Source organism: Alosa pseudoharengus, unplaced genomic scaffold, assembly GCF_046254945.1.
Source record: "Alosa pseudoharengus isolate Yale_2024_CS ecotype anadromous, Long Island Sound unplaced genomic scaffold, YU_APseudo_1.1 YU_APseudo_1.1_scf_22, whole genome shotgun sequence".
Lineage (NCBI taxonomy): Eukaryota > Metazoa > Chordata > Actinopteri > Clupeiformes > Clupeidae > Alosa > Alosa pseudoharengus.
The window spans coordinates 15,622,115-15,639,694 of NW_027468680.1; the positions used below are offsets into that span (position 1 = coordinate 15,622,115).

Consider the following 17,580-nt stretch of genomic DNA (forward strand, 5'->3'; position numbering starts at 1 on the left):
ATTGTAGACTGCCAAGGAGAGCTATATAGCAGAGAGGGTTGAATCAGAGCAATCAAGGATCTTTGTATATAGTGCTCTATGGAATCCAGCCAGTGAACACAGGTCTAGATTCCACCTCTCCTAGCAATACTGAGTGTTGTGTTCGTCTGTGTGTTTATTCAGTGGAGCCACGGTTTTTCCAGCAATGGATCATCTTAGTTGAACACAGGTGTAAATCAAGCATCATGGAGTCAATGTTTCATGTCACCTTCTCACAATGCACACAGGCTAGGAGGGACAGAAGGGGTCGTTTCGTTGAGACTTGGGACATTCGAAGGTGAAGAGGGGTTGCTGTGGCAACTCGTGTTGATTTCTTTTGTCTGTTGCCAGGCAACAGGAGGTGCTATGATGTAATTTGAGAAACCTCTTGCATGTAATTTTGTCTTTCCACTCCCTCGCTGTGTTGGTTATCTTAGCTGCTGCTTACTTGTGTCTGATATGATAGAAAACATGTATGAGGAGGGAGTGGAGATGGGTTGAGGTAAAAAAAAAGACATGAAGTGAGTTCATTGCTAAGCTGTCATTGGGTCTTTTCTTCTTTAAATGCAGCTTTCATCACAGATGTACAAGCTGCCTATGCCAATCGCACTAACACACCCCAATACCATCAAGTTGGATGGTCCTTCTTGTCTTTAGCACAGAGGCTGCAAGGTCCATGATTTCCATAAAAAATATCACATTTTGATTAGACTGACCACAGGACAGTTTTCCGCTTCCTCAGTCCATCTTAAATGAGATTGGGCCCAGAGGATGGCCTGTCAGGATCATGGTTTAATATGGTTTCTTCTTTGCATGGTAGAGTTTTAGACAGCATTTGTGAATGGAGTATCAAACTGTGCTTAGATAGTGGTTGTTGAAAGTTTTTCTGAGCCCTTGCAATGATTCCCATTACAGACAGGTCTGTTTTTTTAAGGTAGTGCCATCTGAGGTCCCAAAGATCATAGCCATTCAATATTGTTTTTCAGCTCTGTCCCTTGTGTACAAACATTTCTTCTGGATTCTCTGAATATTTGAATGATATTAAGTATGAAAGATGTTGTCCCCATCCCAACCTTTTTTGACCCATGATGCTGGCATCAAATTCAAAATCAGTGTATATTTTTCATAAAATTGTATGATTTTAGTTTCAACATTTTATATGTTGTCTATAATATTTTGCAATTAAATATGGGTTATATTATTGTCAGATTATTACATTCTGTTTTTATTTACATTTTACACAATGTCCTGACTTTTTTGGATATTAAGCCAATGAAAAGAGATGGAGATGTGTGTGTGTGTGTGTGTGTGTGTGTGTGTGTACCTGTGTACCTCAAGCTTTCACTGCCACCTGTGTCTTGCTCTTAATCCCACAGTCCAGTTTGTCCCCAAGAGCATTAAGCTGCTTTCCAGCAGCCTTTCAGGTGGAGCTGGGCGATGCAAAGGAACCCTCAAACGTCAGCATGTGGTCAAGGGGGAATTAAGCCAGTGGCGCACATAACCATTCTTTGATCACCCTGCTCACGTCATGGTCATAATTGGTGGGTGAAAAGTGATCCTCTGGCGACCTCTTGGAAGGTACTGGGATGATAAGATGGCAGGTCAAAAGGTCAGGAAAGGATGTCAGGATCTAGTGTGTCGGTACTCCACTTAAGTGTAACAAAATAAATTATACACACAAATACACTATACCTAGACTAACATTAGTTCAACCTGATTTGTTGTTGTTATTGAAATGCTATTGTCACTTGGTGATACAGGATAGACTCTGTAGTTGAGTGCTATGATTATTTTGGCTAATGGGTCATTTAATTATGGGCTAAACATATAAGGCCATCAGCTGAAATCTTGTCTTTGAAATTATAGCTGTAACTTATGTGAAACTTAATGTAACAAATGAAGTCAGACCATCATGTACACACACATAGAACAGTGGCAATTAAGGGTTTGCAATGAGCCTCTTTGTCTCCTGTCAAAGAAAACACATCTTTTAAATGAACATAAGCCACCTAGTCAAATCCTCTTTAAGAGAACCAGTTACTCACCAAAATAATAAAGTCTTGAAACACTTCAATGGAACTTGGACTGGAGGTAACTGGGAAACCGGGAAAGTCAACAGGCAACTCAAGGCCTGTGCAGCTGCTGAGCTGGGGGAGCCACTGAAGCACATCTTCAATCTAAGTCTACGCCTTGGACAAGTTCCAACACTGTGGAAGACATCATGTCTCACCCCTGTCCCTAAAAAGCCACATCCTAGTGAGCTTAATGACTACAGACCTGTCGCTCTAACATCACATGTGATGAAGACAATGGAGCGACTCGTCTTAGGTATGCTCAGACCCCAGGTACGCCATGCACTAGACCCCTTACAGTTTGCATACCAGGAGCAAGTGGGCGTGGACGATGCCATCACTTATCTTCTACACAGGACACATTCTCACCTGGACAAGGGGAAAAGTGCTGTGAGAATTATGTTCTTTGATTTCTCAAGTGTTTTTAACACCATCCAACCCCTCAGACTGGGAGACAAGCTCTTGCAGATGTGTGTGGACGCTTACCTGGTAACCTGGATCACAGCTTACCTGACGGAGCGACCACAGTTCGTCAGACTGAAGAACTGTCTCTCTAACACTGTGATCAGCAGCACCGGAGTGCCACAGGGAACTGTGCTCTCTCCAGTCCTGTTCACCTTGTACACATCTGACTTCTGCTACAACACTGAGTCATGCCACATGCAGAAGTTTTCTGACAATACTGCAATTGTGGGATGTATCAGGAACGGGCAGGAGGAGGAGTAGGAGCCTGGTGGAGGACTTTGTGCAATGGTGCAAACTCAATCATCTCCAACTCAACACTTCAAAGACCAAGAAGATGGTGGATTTCCACAGGTCTAAGCCCACTCTGCTACCAGTCTCCATTCATGGGGTCAATGTCGAGGTGGTAAGCACCTAAAAGTACCTGGGTCTCCACTTGGACAATAAACTGGACTGGTCAGCCAACACTGATGCACTCTACAAGAAAGGGCAAAGAAGGCTGTACTTCTTGAAGAGGCTGCGCTCCTTCAATGTGTGCAGCAAGCTCCTCAGGATGTTCTACCAGTCTGTTGTTGCCAGCGTCCTCTTCTATGCAGTGGTATGTTGGGGAGGAAGCACAAAGAAGAAGGATGCGGGGCGACTTGACAGGCTGGTAAGGAAAGCTGGCTCTGTAGTGGGAGCTGAACTGGAGTGCATCACTTCAATATCTGACAAAAGGACCCTGAACAAACTGATCAACATCTTGGACAATGAGTGTCATCCACTCCACAGCACAGTTGTTAAGCAGAAGAGCCTGATCAGCTGGAGACTTCGCTCACTGCCTTGCACAACAGACAGACTGAGGAAGTCATTCATCCCCAGGGCCATTGAACTGTTCAATGCATCACTAAAGGGAAGAGGAGAAATAGACTTCTCCGCATAGTCTGTCTGCCTCTTCACCACCTCCATGTCTTGAACTGTCTGTCCACTAGTCACTTTACCATTGTCTTCTGCCTCACTGTTTGCATGCTTTATTAGCACATATGCACATCCCCTCCCTCCATGCCACAGCCGAACTGTGACCACACTTATACCTTTCTTAATATAGTTATTTATACATAGATATATAGACTTTATTCTTGCACTTTTGGACTTACTCATTTGCACCATCACCATGACACTCATTCACAAAGAGCACCTTACCTTACTTTATGCAGAGGACCACAGGCTCAGTCCCTGCTTCAGTCATTGCAAGCGCACCTGATTGATTAATCACCCACTATGTGGATACTGTTTTAGAATTTATTTAGATTAAGTTTTATTTAGTATAATTTGTATTTTAGTATATTCTTTATCTTCTACAGTCCTTAATTTTTAATTACTTTTTCTGCTGTCAGTGAATGTGTGTGTGTATGTCTGTATGCTACTATGACCTTGAATTTCCCCTAGGGATCAATAAAGTATCTATCTATCTATCTAAGTCGATTAACCTGTCAGGAACACATGACTGTGGTCTTACCTATTACCTATCTGTGTTAAGTGAATGTCTGTCTGTAGATAACTGTAATATGTGCCTGTATTTCAGTCAATGAAACTTTTGCCTTTCGTTGGTGCTCAGGTCGGAGATCAGGGTTCTCAGAGATGATCTCTCCTTTCTCTCCAAGCAGGCGTTGTCTTTCTTTCTCCTCCTTTAGGGGGGAGGGTCTTTGACGTACTGTATCCATTAATTCTCCTACAGGCATACAGACAGTGGAGAGATTCCAGGTGTCATCACACACACACACACTCACACACTGCAGTCATCTCATAGCCTAAATATAGCTCTGTCCTCAACTGGGCGATATGAGAAGAACGCTGCGTCATTCTCTTGTTAATAGACGCTGCGTTCTCCTGTTGCATCATGGGAGCTTTGAGTCAGTGAGAGAACTGTGTATTTTTTAATCTCTCCACAATCCCCAGCTCCAGTTTCAAACATCAGTGTGCAGGTTCAGGAGCACACACACACACACACACCACTGTACCTCTTGTCCTCTGTCAGCGAGTAGGTCAACAGCCTCACTTGAAAATATGTACCGGTATATAAATCTATTCATATAACATAAATCTCATTCTACCATCATTAATATCTATATTGTTGCTTTTGTTTTACTTTTGAAAATGACTGAAAAATGCTCCCTTTCCCGTCACCTCATTCAATCTAGTCAATAAGCAGAATGTCATCTATCGTGTCACAGAGCAAGATACCTTGATGATCACTTATTAAATCACTTGAGATATTTTACTCATAAAACTGTTTTTGGGATTACATTGTGGAATGACATGTAGACATTTTGCATTTTGTACAACCCTAAATACATACAGTACAACCATATTCAATCGCTGCATCAGGCTGCGTGGTCCCGCAATGTTTTTGTTCTAGTGCCATCTACTGGCCAAAGCACCATGACACATATAGTTCCTTACTCTTCTCTCAGACCTGACATCAAGACTTGCATTATGGACTGAGACAGTTATGTTTGGATATAACTTCAGTCATGGAACTGACTAATGCATTTCAATACACATAAGGCAGGAAGGCTTATGAGAATACTAATTTCACTGAATGACTATTAGACAAAAACAAGTCACATTTGCTGTGACATCTACCTAATACAGTACATATCTAAACAGTGCATCATATTCAGTATAATTTTTGTTGCTCAAAAATCATCAGTGTATCAATCAATGGGAAGTAGCATTTATCCTAGTAACTCACCCTCACCTTTACCCATTAACTCACTACCGTCTCAAAGTTACAGTGCAAAGATTACGGGCGCTGACTGATTCAATTTATCAATTTATCAGAGCCTGGCATAATTACGTGTGTGTGTGTGTGTGTGTGTGTGTGTGTGTGTGTGTGTGTGTGTGTGTGTGTGTGCGCTAAACCCTGAATAGCTTGTCTGGCAGACAGTTGAGAAAGGGAAGGCACATTTGTACAGTACATATTTGGTCCAAACACACACACTGGCCATTTGAACTATTCAAATGTACAGATTGTCCTAGAGGCATATGGTCCTTTTGATCCTCAGTCCATGGACATCTTTCAAAAGAAAGAGCCAGTTGTTCAGTACTCCTCAGTCTCACTACAGTAGGAATGAAGCGTGTGTCAACTCTGGAGCAGCATCTTCTACCCTCAGCGATGGAGTAGCTCTAAAATTCTGTGCTTTGGACGGTCTTGCTCGCTCCTGCCCGTTCCCTCAGCAAGGTGCTGGTGCAGGTGCTGTCAGGCCCGTCCACGGACACCTCTGTGAGGGGCAGCAGAGGGTGCCCATTGCTCTGGCTCACGGCAGTCTGTTGTCGGGTGGCGTGCGGGCAGCAGGACAGCTTCTGGCAGGAGGGTTCCAGACAAGTGGCTGCGCAGACGCCCTTCCCCGGCTGGGGCTCACCGAACTCGGGCTGGAGGGTGAGGCTGTGCACCCCAGCCTGGTGGAAGATTTGGCGCATCTGACGGGAGAGGGAGGTAAAGGCGGCAACGCCGCCCTGGAGTTCAGGAGAACAGTGCACGTGGAGGGTGGCCACAAGCCGGCCCTTGCATAATTCCCACACGTGGACATCATGAACGCCCAGCACACCAGGAAGTTGGCACACTTCATCCACTGAGAAAGGGAGAGACAGAGATGAGAGCAGAGAGAACAAAAATGGAGTGAATTACCATCTCATATGTAGGCTACCATTCTAAACCACATAACTGTGTAGGTAAGGTAGGCTAGATAGCTAGCTAGCTAGCTAGCTAGATAGCTAGATAGATAGATACTGTATTGATCCCAAGGGGAAATTCAAGGTCTCAGTAGCATACAGACAACACACACGCATTCACTAACAGCAGAAAAAGTAATTAAAAGTATATAATATAAAAACACAACTAAGCAATAAGGACGGTAGAAGATAAAGAATATACTAAATATACTAAAATACAAATTATACTAACTAACACTTAATCTAAATCAATTCTAAAAACAGTATCCACATAGTGGTGATTAATCAATCAAGAGGCGCTTGCCATGACTGAGGCAGGGACTGAGCCTGTGATTCTCTGTGCATAGTAAGGTAAGATAAGGTGCTCTGTGTGAGTGAGTGTCACGGTGATAGTGCAATGGTGATAGTGGTCATGGTGACAGGGCCATGGGAAGTGAGTTTTGGTTGGGGGTGCTGTAGTCCGGGGGGGGGGGGGGGGGGGGGGCATACATCACTGTCAAGAACATTATGGCTACACTACAGAAAAAATGCGACAAAATGTCGCAAACCACAGATTGATACTAACGCAAACAAAGTAACCGTCTGCTATCTGACGCTACACTAGTAAGGTAACAAAGTTGCTGTAGCCTTGCACCGAAATCGACGGAACACGTGAAATATAAAACTGTTGAACACCAACATTAATAAAACGTAATAATTATTGACGCTTCTGACATGGGTGTCAAAACAGGCTAAATTAGACAGAACATTGACTCAAAACATATGCATAACATAGGCCTACACAACGCAATATTCATAGGCTAGCCTACATTAAATTGATCCACATATCACAAATATAGCCTACAACAAATGCTAACATCATAAACGCACAGTGTAAGTTAAGGTTAAAGAAGAGAAAGAACGCTCTGGAGGCCACTGAAACAGGCACGCAAAGACACAGATGAATAAGTTCATCTACCTCGCTGAAGAGAGCTCTTGTTTGTGGATGGAGCTTACTCAATATCCATGCCACCTTTCACCGTGGTGCACCGAGACTCCCCGATAACAGTATGCATCATTTTAAGCTGAAGATTGAGGCGGCCCGTGTTCAGCTCCTTGGGAAACTCACGGTAATATTCAGCTACTTAATATGGCATATTGTCGTTCCATAAAGCTATCGTCATAAGATATCTCCCTCAGGTTTGTTTTGTTAATTTGTTTAGTTTTTGTTTAGATCTCCCAGGTCTAATATAAAAATGTTTAGTGCATAATAGAATAATAGACAGGGGGACGGAGAGCTTTTTTTTTTCTGATCGTGAGTGGTATGACACATAAATACGCGTGCTTTCCTGCAGGGGGTGCCGCACCCCCAGCACCCCCACTTCCCACGGCTATGCATGGTGATAGTGCAAATGAGTAAGTCCAACAGTGCAAGAATAAGTCTATATATCTATATATATAAGTATATATATATATATATATATATATATATATATATATATATATATATAAGAAAAGGTATAAGTGTGGCCACAGTTCGGCTGTGGCATGGAGGGAGGGGTTATGCATATGTGCTAATGTGCTAATATAGCACGCAAACAGTGAGGCAGAAAGACAGTGGTAAAAAGTGGCTAGTGGACAGACAGTATCCAAACATAGAGGGGGTGAAGAGGCAGACAGACTATGCAGATAAGTCTATCTCTCTTCTTCCCTTAAGTGAAGCATTGAACAGTTCAATAGCCCTGGGGACAAATGACTTCCTCAGTCTGTCTGTTGTGCAAGGCAGTGAGCGAAGTCTCCAGCTGATCAGGCTCTTCTGCTTAACAATAGTGCTGTGGAGTGGGTGACACTCATTGTCCAAGATGTTGATCAGTTTGTTCAGGGTCCTTCTGTCAGATATTGAAGTGATGCACTCCAGTTCAGCTCTCACTACAGAGCCAGCTTTCCTTACCAGCCTGTCAAGTCGCCCCGCATCCTTCTTCTTTGTGCTTCCTCCCCAACATACCACTGCATAGAAAAGGACGCTGGCAACAACAGACTGGTAGAACATCCTGAGGAGCTTGCTGCACACATTGAAGGAGCGCAGCCTCCTCAGGAAGTACAGCCTGCTCTGCCCTTTCTTGTAGAGTGCATCAGTGTTGGCTGACCAGTCCAGTTTATTGTCCAGGTGGAGACCCAGATACTTGTAGGTGCTTACCACCTCCACATTGACCCCATCAATGGGGACTGGTAGCAGAGTGGGCTTAGACCTGCGGAAATCCACCACCATCTCCTTTGTCTTTGAAGTGTTGAGTTGAAGATGATTGAGTTTTCACCATTGCACAAAGTCCTCCACCAGGCTCCTGTACTCCTCCTCCTGCCCATTCCTGATACACCCCACAATTGCAGTATCGTCAGAAAACTTCTGCATGTGGCATGACTCGGTGTTGTAGCAGAAGTCAGATGTGTACAGGGTGAACAGGACTGGAGAAAGCACAGTTCCCTGTGGCGCTCCGGTGCTGCTGATCACAGTGTCAGAGAGACAGTTCTTCAGTCTGACGAACTGTGGTCGCTCGGTCAGGTAATCTGTAATCCAGGTTACCAGGTGAGCGTCCACACCCATCTGCAAGAGCTTGTCTCCCAGTCTGAGGGGTTGGATGGTGTTAAAATCACTTGAGAAATCAAAGAACATGATTCTCACAGCATTTTTCCCCTTGTCTAGGTGAGAATGTGTCCTGTGTAGAAGATAAGTGATGGCATCGTCCACGCCCACTTTCTCCTGGTATGCAAACTGTAACGGGTCTAGTGCATGGCGTACCTGGGGTCTGAGCATACCTAAGACTAGTCGCGCCATTGTTTTCATCATATGTGATGTAAGAGCGACAGGTCTGTAGTCATTAAAGGGACACCAGGCAACGTTTTCGTGTTAATTACTCATCTTCGTAAGTCGGTATATGGTTAAATGACTCATTACAGGGCGAATGAAGACTCTCTCGCCCGCCCCTACTGCCTGTAGGAAGAATATCCCGCTTGCAAGTTCAGTGTATCGTACCCGCCGACCGAAGCAGGATCAGTTTACATCCTGCATCCACAGCACAGAGGCAGGCTAACGAAACGCTAGCGATTGTTGCAAATGTGTGTATAATGGCAGAGCCGGCGAAAAAGCAGCGAAAACCCTTGACGGAAGATGCAAAGAAAAGGAAAAGAGCTTCAGACCGAGCGAGGGGGAGTTTTGTAGAGAAAAAGCATCAGGCTTGCCTGGTGTCCCTTTAAGCTCACTAGGGTGTGGCTTCTTAGGGACAGGGGTGAGACATGATGTCTTCCACAGTTTTGGAACTTGTCCAAGGCGTAGGCTCAAATTGAAGATGTGCTTCAGTGGCTCCCCCAGTTCAGCAGCACAGGCCTTGAGTAGCCTTGGACACAGTCTGTCAGGCCCTGCTGCTTTATTGATGCGCAGTTTTTTTAGTTGGGCTCTCACTTGATCTGTTGTTATGATGGGGGGTGTAAGGGGAGGGGAGGGGGGGAAGTGCATCTGGGATCTGTGTGTCTGATGGCTGTTGACTGAGGTCATTGTCACCTCATTGTTCGTGATCGCCATGTGGGGGAGGGGTGCAATATCCAGTGATGGTGGGGGTACGATAGCCTGTGATGATGGAGGTGAGTGTTGCACTGGTATTGAGGAGGTATGGGGGTGGGGGCTGGGGGATGACCACCTCCTTGATGTCCCTATCAAGGCTGCCAGAGTCGTAGACGCCTCAACCGGCACAGGCAAGGAGGCGTCAGGCGAGGGCAGGGCGTGAGGTGATGGTGGCTTAGGTCGTTGGGTGTCACCGGGATGCAGAGCTGGAGAGACTGGGAGGCTGGGAGGTGGGGGTAGGGCAGGCACGCAAACAAGAGCCGTGTCTGAGTCAGCTGGGGGTGGTGGACAGACCACCGCCATTGGAGCTGGAGCAGGGCAGTCAAACCTGTTGTAGAAGTGGTTCAACTGGTTCGCCCTGTCCAGGTCCCCCTCCACAGAGCTGCTGCTCTTCTTCAGGCATCTGCTCTTAACATGTGCAGTATGCAATGTATGCAGGCAATACTGTGTGCAGAAGTGAAAGAGTATGATCTGAACAGCAGCAGAATAGCATGACAAATGCTATACAGTGGAAGACACCCTTTAGGAAGGTGACATTACCAATATTATACATTCATTTGGAGCTACCCCACTTCTCAAATTAAACCTTGACATATTTCATTATGAGTATGTGTCGCCTTGGATAAAGTCATCTTTAACTTTAAATAACTACAGTATCTGTCCAATTATTATCATCTCTCTTGCACCGCTTTGAATAATGGGTAAATGCTTGTTGCCCTTTAGAAATATGGACTTGCTCAACCCCTTTGACTTCCCTCAACAGTTGGTGAAGACACCTGTGAGGACTCACCGAGCGCAGACAGAGGCAGGTCAGCCGGGCACATCTGCAGCAGCATGGTGGTGGTCTCCTTAAACAGCGGGGCAGCAGAGGACATGATGATGACCACCATGATGAGAGTGAGGCTGGGGTCCACGTAGCACTGCCAGTTACACTTGGCCCCAGGGTCCAGGGGCCACACGTAGAACAGGGCCGAGGCCACCACCACCACCACGGAGCCCAGTGCATCATTTAGAACGTGAAGGAGCACACCTGCATTGCAGCACAGAGGTTCTAAAGGTTCTAAGGTTCTACGGTTCTAAAGTCAGCATGGCTTCGCTGGTGTGCAAAACAAATATATCTAGCCTTCTGGATAGTGTGAGATCTGAATGTTAACACAGCATTTACTAAGCATTTAAAAAGATGTTGATTGATTGATTGTAAATTGTCTAATCAATTTACATGTTTTTTAATATGTAGGTCCATGTGTGTGTATCTCCAATCTTCTAACTGTAATGTTTCATTTTAAAATATCCTCTGTTTTTAAAGTAGAATGCCAGAAGTCCTTCATTTCTGTGTCTGTAGAAAACATACTACAGGGGCGTGTTTCCCAAAACCATAGTTGCTAACTAAGTTAGCAACTTTGTTGGTTGCAGTGCAATTTCCCATTGCCAACCAACTAAGTTGCTAACTGGTTAGCAACTATGGTTTTGGGAAACGCACCCCAGGATGTCAAATTTCAAGTGATAAGATTCTCAAGTGTAAAGATGGATTACTAGCCAGCCATAATCTGAAACTGTACAGGTCTCTCATTAATGCTGGGTGCACATTGCAGAGTGTAGTCAGGGGTTAAGCATTATGGTAAATATTTGATAGCATGGATGAAATGCCAAGTCACTGTTAAGGTGATACACCACACAGTCGTTTGAGTTACATAAACAGTTCAAAGGTCTCAGGCCTACAGTAGCGTCCTCAATGACCTCTCTTCTTCCAGAAATGCAATGGTTCCAGTGAACCAAACAAACAGATGTCCATCTAAAGGCATCATCTTTTTTTTATGTAGCTCTCACATGGACGTGTCACACTGACTATAAAGCCACATCTCTGAGAGCGGGATGACTAACGATTTTTCTGTTTTCTCTGTCTGTGCCATTACAAATTGCTCTTTAGCAGTCCATCCCTGTTAATAATAGACAGGTGTGAGTGCATGTTTTCAAGTGTTGTATTTGTCTGCACACATACCTCTGATATTGAGGGGCTGCCCCTCTTTCTGTGGCAGCTCACTCTCATCAGTTAGAACTGTGGTACCTGTGCCAAAACATTAAACATACAACAAGCTGTTAATGTAGATGAGAGAGAGTGCAGAAGATTTTACAGTACAAGGGCAGTGTGACATATTCATGGGACGTTTTTCTTGTCCAGACCATGAATGAAGCCCTTTATACTGACTTCCTCTGAGCACACAGAAGTGCATACTGCAGCAGTAGGCTTTGTTCTGCCCCACTCCTGAGAGACATGGTAGACAGTGCTGACTCTCATGGTGTTTGTGAGGGGGAAATGGCCACAACAGAAGCCTTGGCTTGTAGTCAGGGGGCCTATGTGGTTTCTGTAGGTTTGAAATGTAAATTTTTGGAGAGTGGTTGGACTGTCTTTAGAGGTCATTGAACATGGAGAAAAATTATGTCTCCATTTTTTTTTACCTTTTTCAACCCTATTTTTTAAAAATGGTATATTTCACTATAATTAACACCATACATTTCGCCTAAAGCACTGGCTATGATGAATAAAGTTCACAAAACAGTTTTTTTCAACAGTATGATTGTATGTCAGTATTATGATTGTATGTCAAACAATTAGAGATAAGATCAATAACCAATCAGTTTCACCAAATACACATACTCCATTGCTGAAAGATAGCAAAAACATAACAGAATCACAAATGAGACCTCGAACAACATTTAATTAATTTACATATGCACAACATATTAGATCTCACCTCCACAATTTCCTCATCAAAATCTGCAACTAGTCTACTAAACCCTATTCCTACTCACCTTCTTAAGACTGTTCTCCCCTTCCTGGATAATGTTTTGCTCTAGATTATAAATAATTTAATGCTATCAGGGCATGTACCGCAGTCGTTTAAGACATCTGTTATTAAGCCCTCCCTCAAAAAACCTAGCCTTGTATCAATACTGGTCCTCCTGGACCTCAGCGCTGCCTTTGACACCATAGACCATGACATACTACTTAGGCTTGAAAATTTAATAGGCATCAAAGACTCAGCACTCGCTTGGTTTAGATCATACCTTCCTAACCGTCAACAATTTGTACAGGTCCATAATAAACCATCTACCAAGATTATGGTAAAATATGGAGTGCCTCAAGGTTCAGTACTGGGGCCCCTGTTCTTTAGCAGATGATACATAACTATACCTCTCCATAAAACCTGATGAATTAACCCCGTTAGCCAAACTTGACACATGTATAAGTATAAGTATATATACTCTTTTGATCCCGTGAGGGAAATTTGGTCTCTGCATTTATCCCAATCCGTGAATTAGTGAAACACACACAGCACACAGTGAACACACAGTGAGATGAAGCACACACTAATCCCGGCGCAGTGAGCTACCTGCATCAACAGCGGCGCTCGGGAAGCAGTGAGGGGTTAGGTGCCTTGCTCAAGGGCACTTCAGCCATGCCTACTGGTCGGGGTTTAAACCGGCAACCCTCCGGTTACAGGTCCGAAGTGCTAACCAGTAGGCAACTGTACAAACAATGTATAAGAGATATAGACATGGATGACGAATAATTTCCTGCTTTTGAACTCAGATAAAACAGAAGTCATGGTTTTAGGTTCTAAAAAGATGAGGGATATCCTATCCACATCACAGGCTACATATAGTGATCTTCCACTAACCTCATCCACAATTGTTAAAAACCTAGGAGTTATAATTGACCAGGACCTAGCACTAAATAATCACATAAAACAGATCACCAAAACTTAATTTTACCATTTAAGGAACATTTCAAAGATAAGGAAGGAAGTCCTTATCCTTACCAGATGCCGAGAAATTAATCCATGCTTTTGTCACCTCAAGGATAGACTATTGCAATGCTATTACGCTGGCTGTAATAATACCTGTCTAAAGAGCCTACAGCTTATACAAAATGGAGCTGCTCACACACAAAAAATATGAACATATTTCCCCCATCCTAGCATCTTTACACTGGCTACCTGTTAAAAGTCATTGACTTCAAAATATTACTTAAATCTCTTGGTTGGTTGCCTGCATTGAAAGAGGACACCTAATGAAGACGCTCTTTTGTCTGCTTCTATTTTTTATTGTATGAAGTTATTAGGGTCAGCACCTTACAACTGAAGATACAATTCAAACTAAATACTTTGAGAGGGAAAATAACAGCAGTTTTTAAATTACATTTCTCTCTAAACACGTTCAATAAAAGGAAAAAAAAAAGAAGCAGACAAAAGAGCATCTTCATGAGGTGTCCTCTTTCAATGCAGGCAACCAAGCACTTATCTATGCTGGCAGCAGCTGCTGCTGAACAAGTGTACAAAGTCCCTCTAGATCAGGGATTCCCAAACGCGTACCCCCGGTGGTACGCGAGCTGCTTCTAGGGGGTACGCGAGATGAAAAGGGCTATGGCGGACAGGTGTAAAATGAACATTTTAAATCTTTTGTAATTTATTCATGAATAAATACATAATTTCGAATCAGGTCATAATGATATGGAAACATGAAATTAAAGGATATCATTTATAAACTCTGTATGTGTTCATCAAAAAAGGGCAGCTTATTAAACATGACGGCTGGAATAGCTAATAGAATGCGTTACTTTTGAATGCGTTGGATGGTCCGTGGGGGGAAAGTTTTGCGGATATATCAGGTTTTTGAAAACAACAAAAACAGAAAGGAGGGAAGGAGCAAAGCAAGGAGTTATTTCAGATGGGCAAGAAATGTAACATTAAGCTAGGCTTTACATTTAACAAACTAAAGGTAGCCTAAGTTTAGCCTTTCTAGGCTGTTTAGCCTAATGTTGTCCAAACGAATACATCGTTGTCAGGCGTTGTTGTAGGCCTATTATAATATATTGTATGTGGATGTAGTTAGGCTACTATGCAGGCTACTTTTCATAACTTTTTAACTGACCAAATGCACGCACCTAAAACCGGGAAACGGACAAATATTGTCCATCTCCATACTCTCTCATGGACAAAAACAAGAAATTTGGCATATAGTGATGGGTCATTCACCAGTCCACACATATCTGCCACTGGATACATAGCCCAAAATCTGTTTCTTTTAGAATATGTGTGCCATCACCTGACTAACAGAAAGACACACCTCAGAATATAACCTAACTAGACTGTGCCACCGTGAACTATGAAAATGTGCTTGCTCAGATGTAGAAGGCTAGGTCACTAATATCACCAACCATGAAGAACAGAGCACTATGTGCTTCAGGTTATTCAATATTCTAAATTCTATAACTGCCAGCTATCAACAGCCAACTGTCACTGGTAGTGTCTCTCGTTCTCTCTCTTACACACACACACACACTCACCTGTCTATTTGTCTATCTGATCCTTTTACCCTTTTTTTTCTTCACACTTACATAGGCTACGGAAGGCCTTACAGACTTCAGCTGGTACTAGCTATGTAAAAGTCTATTAAACTTTGTGCTCTGAATGGGTGTAGACAAGAACTGGCAGAGCAAGCTCAAGCACATTAATAGGCATGAATTGATAGTATTGATATTGAAGTATTATTTTTTAAGCTGACAATTTCGAGAATTTTAGGCACAATGTCTTGTTAAAGAGATCAATCATCAGCCTAAAAATGTTTGATAATGTTGTATTGTTTATTTGGTCCACTTTTGCACACTACCTTGTAGAATATCTTTTCTTTTTGGCACCAAACCCTATGCTATAATACCGGCAATGTGAGGTTTATGGACAAAACACCAAATTTGACCTTTTCTGAATTTGACCTTTGATTTGGGTCCTTCAAAACCTTCAAAAAATGGAGACATGTTTTTTTTTTACTCTTAAGAACCCCTAGAACAAAGATATGATAGGCTACTCTCCAAAAAGTAACATGCGAATCCCACAAGCCCCCAAATTAGACACATAGGCACCCCTACTATTGGTGCCAGGGCATCCCCAGGGAATAGCAGATGAGGTAAGTAAGACTTTCTACAACAAATCAAGGGTGAGTGGGAGAGGCTACTTTGACATGTATACAAAATTTCCGGACATTGCTGGGAAGGCAATCATATTGTTCTCTAAACTGACACAATTTTAGATTATAAAAAATTCTCTAAATGTCTTCTCTAAATGTGTCCGGGCTTTTCTAACGCTGAGCTGCTTGCGCATGTACCCCCTGACTGAAGATTCGTCAAAACCCTTATTATCTTGTTTCCCTCAAATGTGATCGGTTTTAAAGTCATTTAAAAAGTTGTACAAAAAAAATTAGAGCCTGAGATGATTTAAATATAAAGGCGACCGCACCTGCCTCGCCGTTCTTCTCACATCCCCCGTCTGATTTGGTTGATTCATGGGCTCTCTTCATCCGGGAGCCCAAGCAGCAGCAACTACGGCAGTCCTGGAAAATTAACAGCCCAACAATGTTAACGGCAAGCCCTAGGGCGCCGACCACGAGAACCAGTTTAGGATCGTCAATGGCCTCTGGCCGGGCAAGTCGTTTTATCGCCTCCACCGAAACAGAAAAGCACAGGGCGGCCAAGAAGACGGCGTTGGCCAGAGCACCAACCACCTCAGCCCGGACCCAACCGTATGTGGAGCGCCCTGATCCGGCACGACGCGACACCCACGAGGCCGTCAAGCCCACGCATAAAGACAGAATGTCCGACAGCATGTTGAAGGAGTCTGATACAAGTGCTATAGAGTTCCCCATGTACCCGGCGACGATCTCGGCCACGAAGAATATGACAGTGAGGACAAGCATGAAAATTAAGCGACATGTTTTTCCGCTGTAGCGTCCCATGGTTAGGCTACTCAATTTTCCTCCTGGAATTAACTGTTGCTCGGAGGAAAGGGAAAGTCATCCATCCAATTCACCTGTTGCTTTGGTGCGCTGCTTTTGCTATCTTTGTATCACCTTCTTTCTTTCTGTCTGTCAGCAAATATTGAACGTGACAGCTGAGTCAGACACATAGGGAGGGCAGGGCACTTCTCTTAGCGCGTCTTGATGAGGTCCTGGATGAGGTTTGCTCCTTTATTTTACCCTTGGCAAAAGTAAACCGGACATCGTTATCTCAAAGAAACAGGCAAGGGTTTATCTTGCCTTTTGCCAGCTCCGACCGCTGTTGACTGCGCAGTGAGCGTAGCATACAAACTGTCCCCTTTCAGACCGCCCCTGATATATAATGCCGTAGCCTACATGGTTATGGTATATCCTCTTCCTCAACCCTCATTCACTAAGGAGTCGGACCCAGCGTGATAGTGAGCGGAGTTAGGTATCCAAGCCTAATTTCAAGACCGTATTGCCTTTCAGATAATGTCAGTCAACAGTTTCGTGGGTCAGCGTTCGTAGGCTATTTCCTAGCGATCTGTGCATAATTACGAGCCTGTCGCCATTGTCCCTGTGCTTAGAAAATGACGACATGCAAGTTACCCAGCTAACAATTTATGGTTCCCAGAACGTTCTGGGAACCTTAGTTTTTGGTTACGGGAACGTTAGTTTTTGGTTCCCGAACGTTCCCTGAATGTTAGTTTTTGAGTAGACTAGGTTTTGGTTCCCATGGAAAGTTTGCTGCACGTTCCGGGAACGCACGTTGACGATTCTTGGAAACCTTGCCTTACCTCATCACTCTCCACCCGACACCACCGCAGTCAGACCTGGTTAGGGACTGTTAGTTATTTATAAACGGTGCCACCGGAGGAAAATAGGGGAGGGTCATGTCTTTTTATTCTT

General features: G+C 43.8%; 1 protein-coding gene across 3 annotated transcripts; it reads right to left on the bottom strand.

Annotated features, from left to right (window-relative positions):
- Nucleotides 1–4,785: 4,785 nt before the first annotated feature.
- On the bottom strand, nucleotides 4,786–17,490 carry LOC143139915 (calcium/manganese antiporter SLC30A10-like). 3 transcript variants are annotated; one of them, XM_076300753.1, is made up of 5 exons: nucleotides 17,469–17,490; nucleotides 16,155–16,248; nucleotides 11,861–11,926; nucleotides 10,652–10,891; nucleotides 4,786–6,166 (listed from the first exon to the last, which is right to left on the bottom strand). In XM_076300753.1, the coding sequence occupies exons 2-5, from the start codon at nucleotides 16,213–16,215 to the stop codon at nucleotides 5,721–5,723; spliced, it is 813 nt and encodes a 270-aa protein (XP_076156868.1). In that variant the 5' UTR covers nucleotides 16,216–16,248; nucleotides 17,469–17,490; the 3' UTR covers nucleotides 4,786–5,720. The 3 variants fall into 3 exon arrangements, with proteins under 3 accessions (XP_076156868.1, XP_076156867.1, XP_076156866.1); XM_076300752.1 differs by lacking the exon at nucleotides 17,469–17,490 and adding an exon at nucleotides 16,725–17,199; XM_076300751.1 differs by lacking the exon at nucleotides 17,469–17,490 and having other exon boundaries at nucleotides 16,155–17,199.
- Between the last annotated feature and the right edge of the window lie 90 nt (nucleotides 17,491–17,580).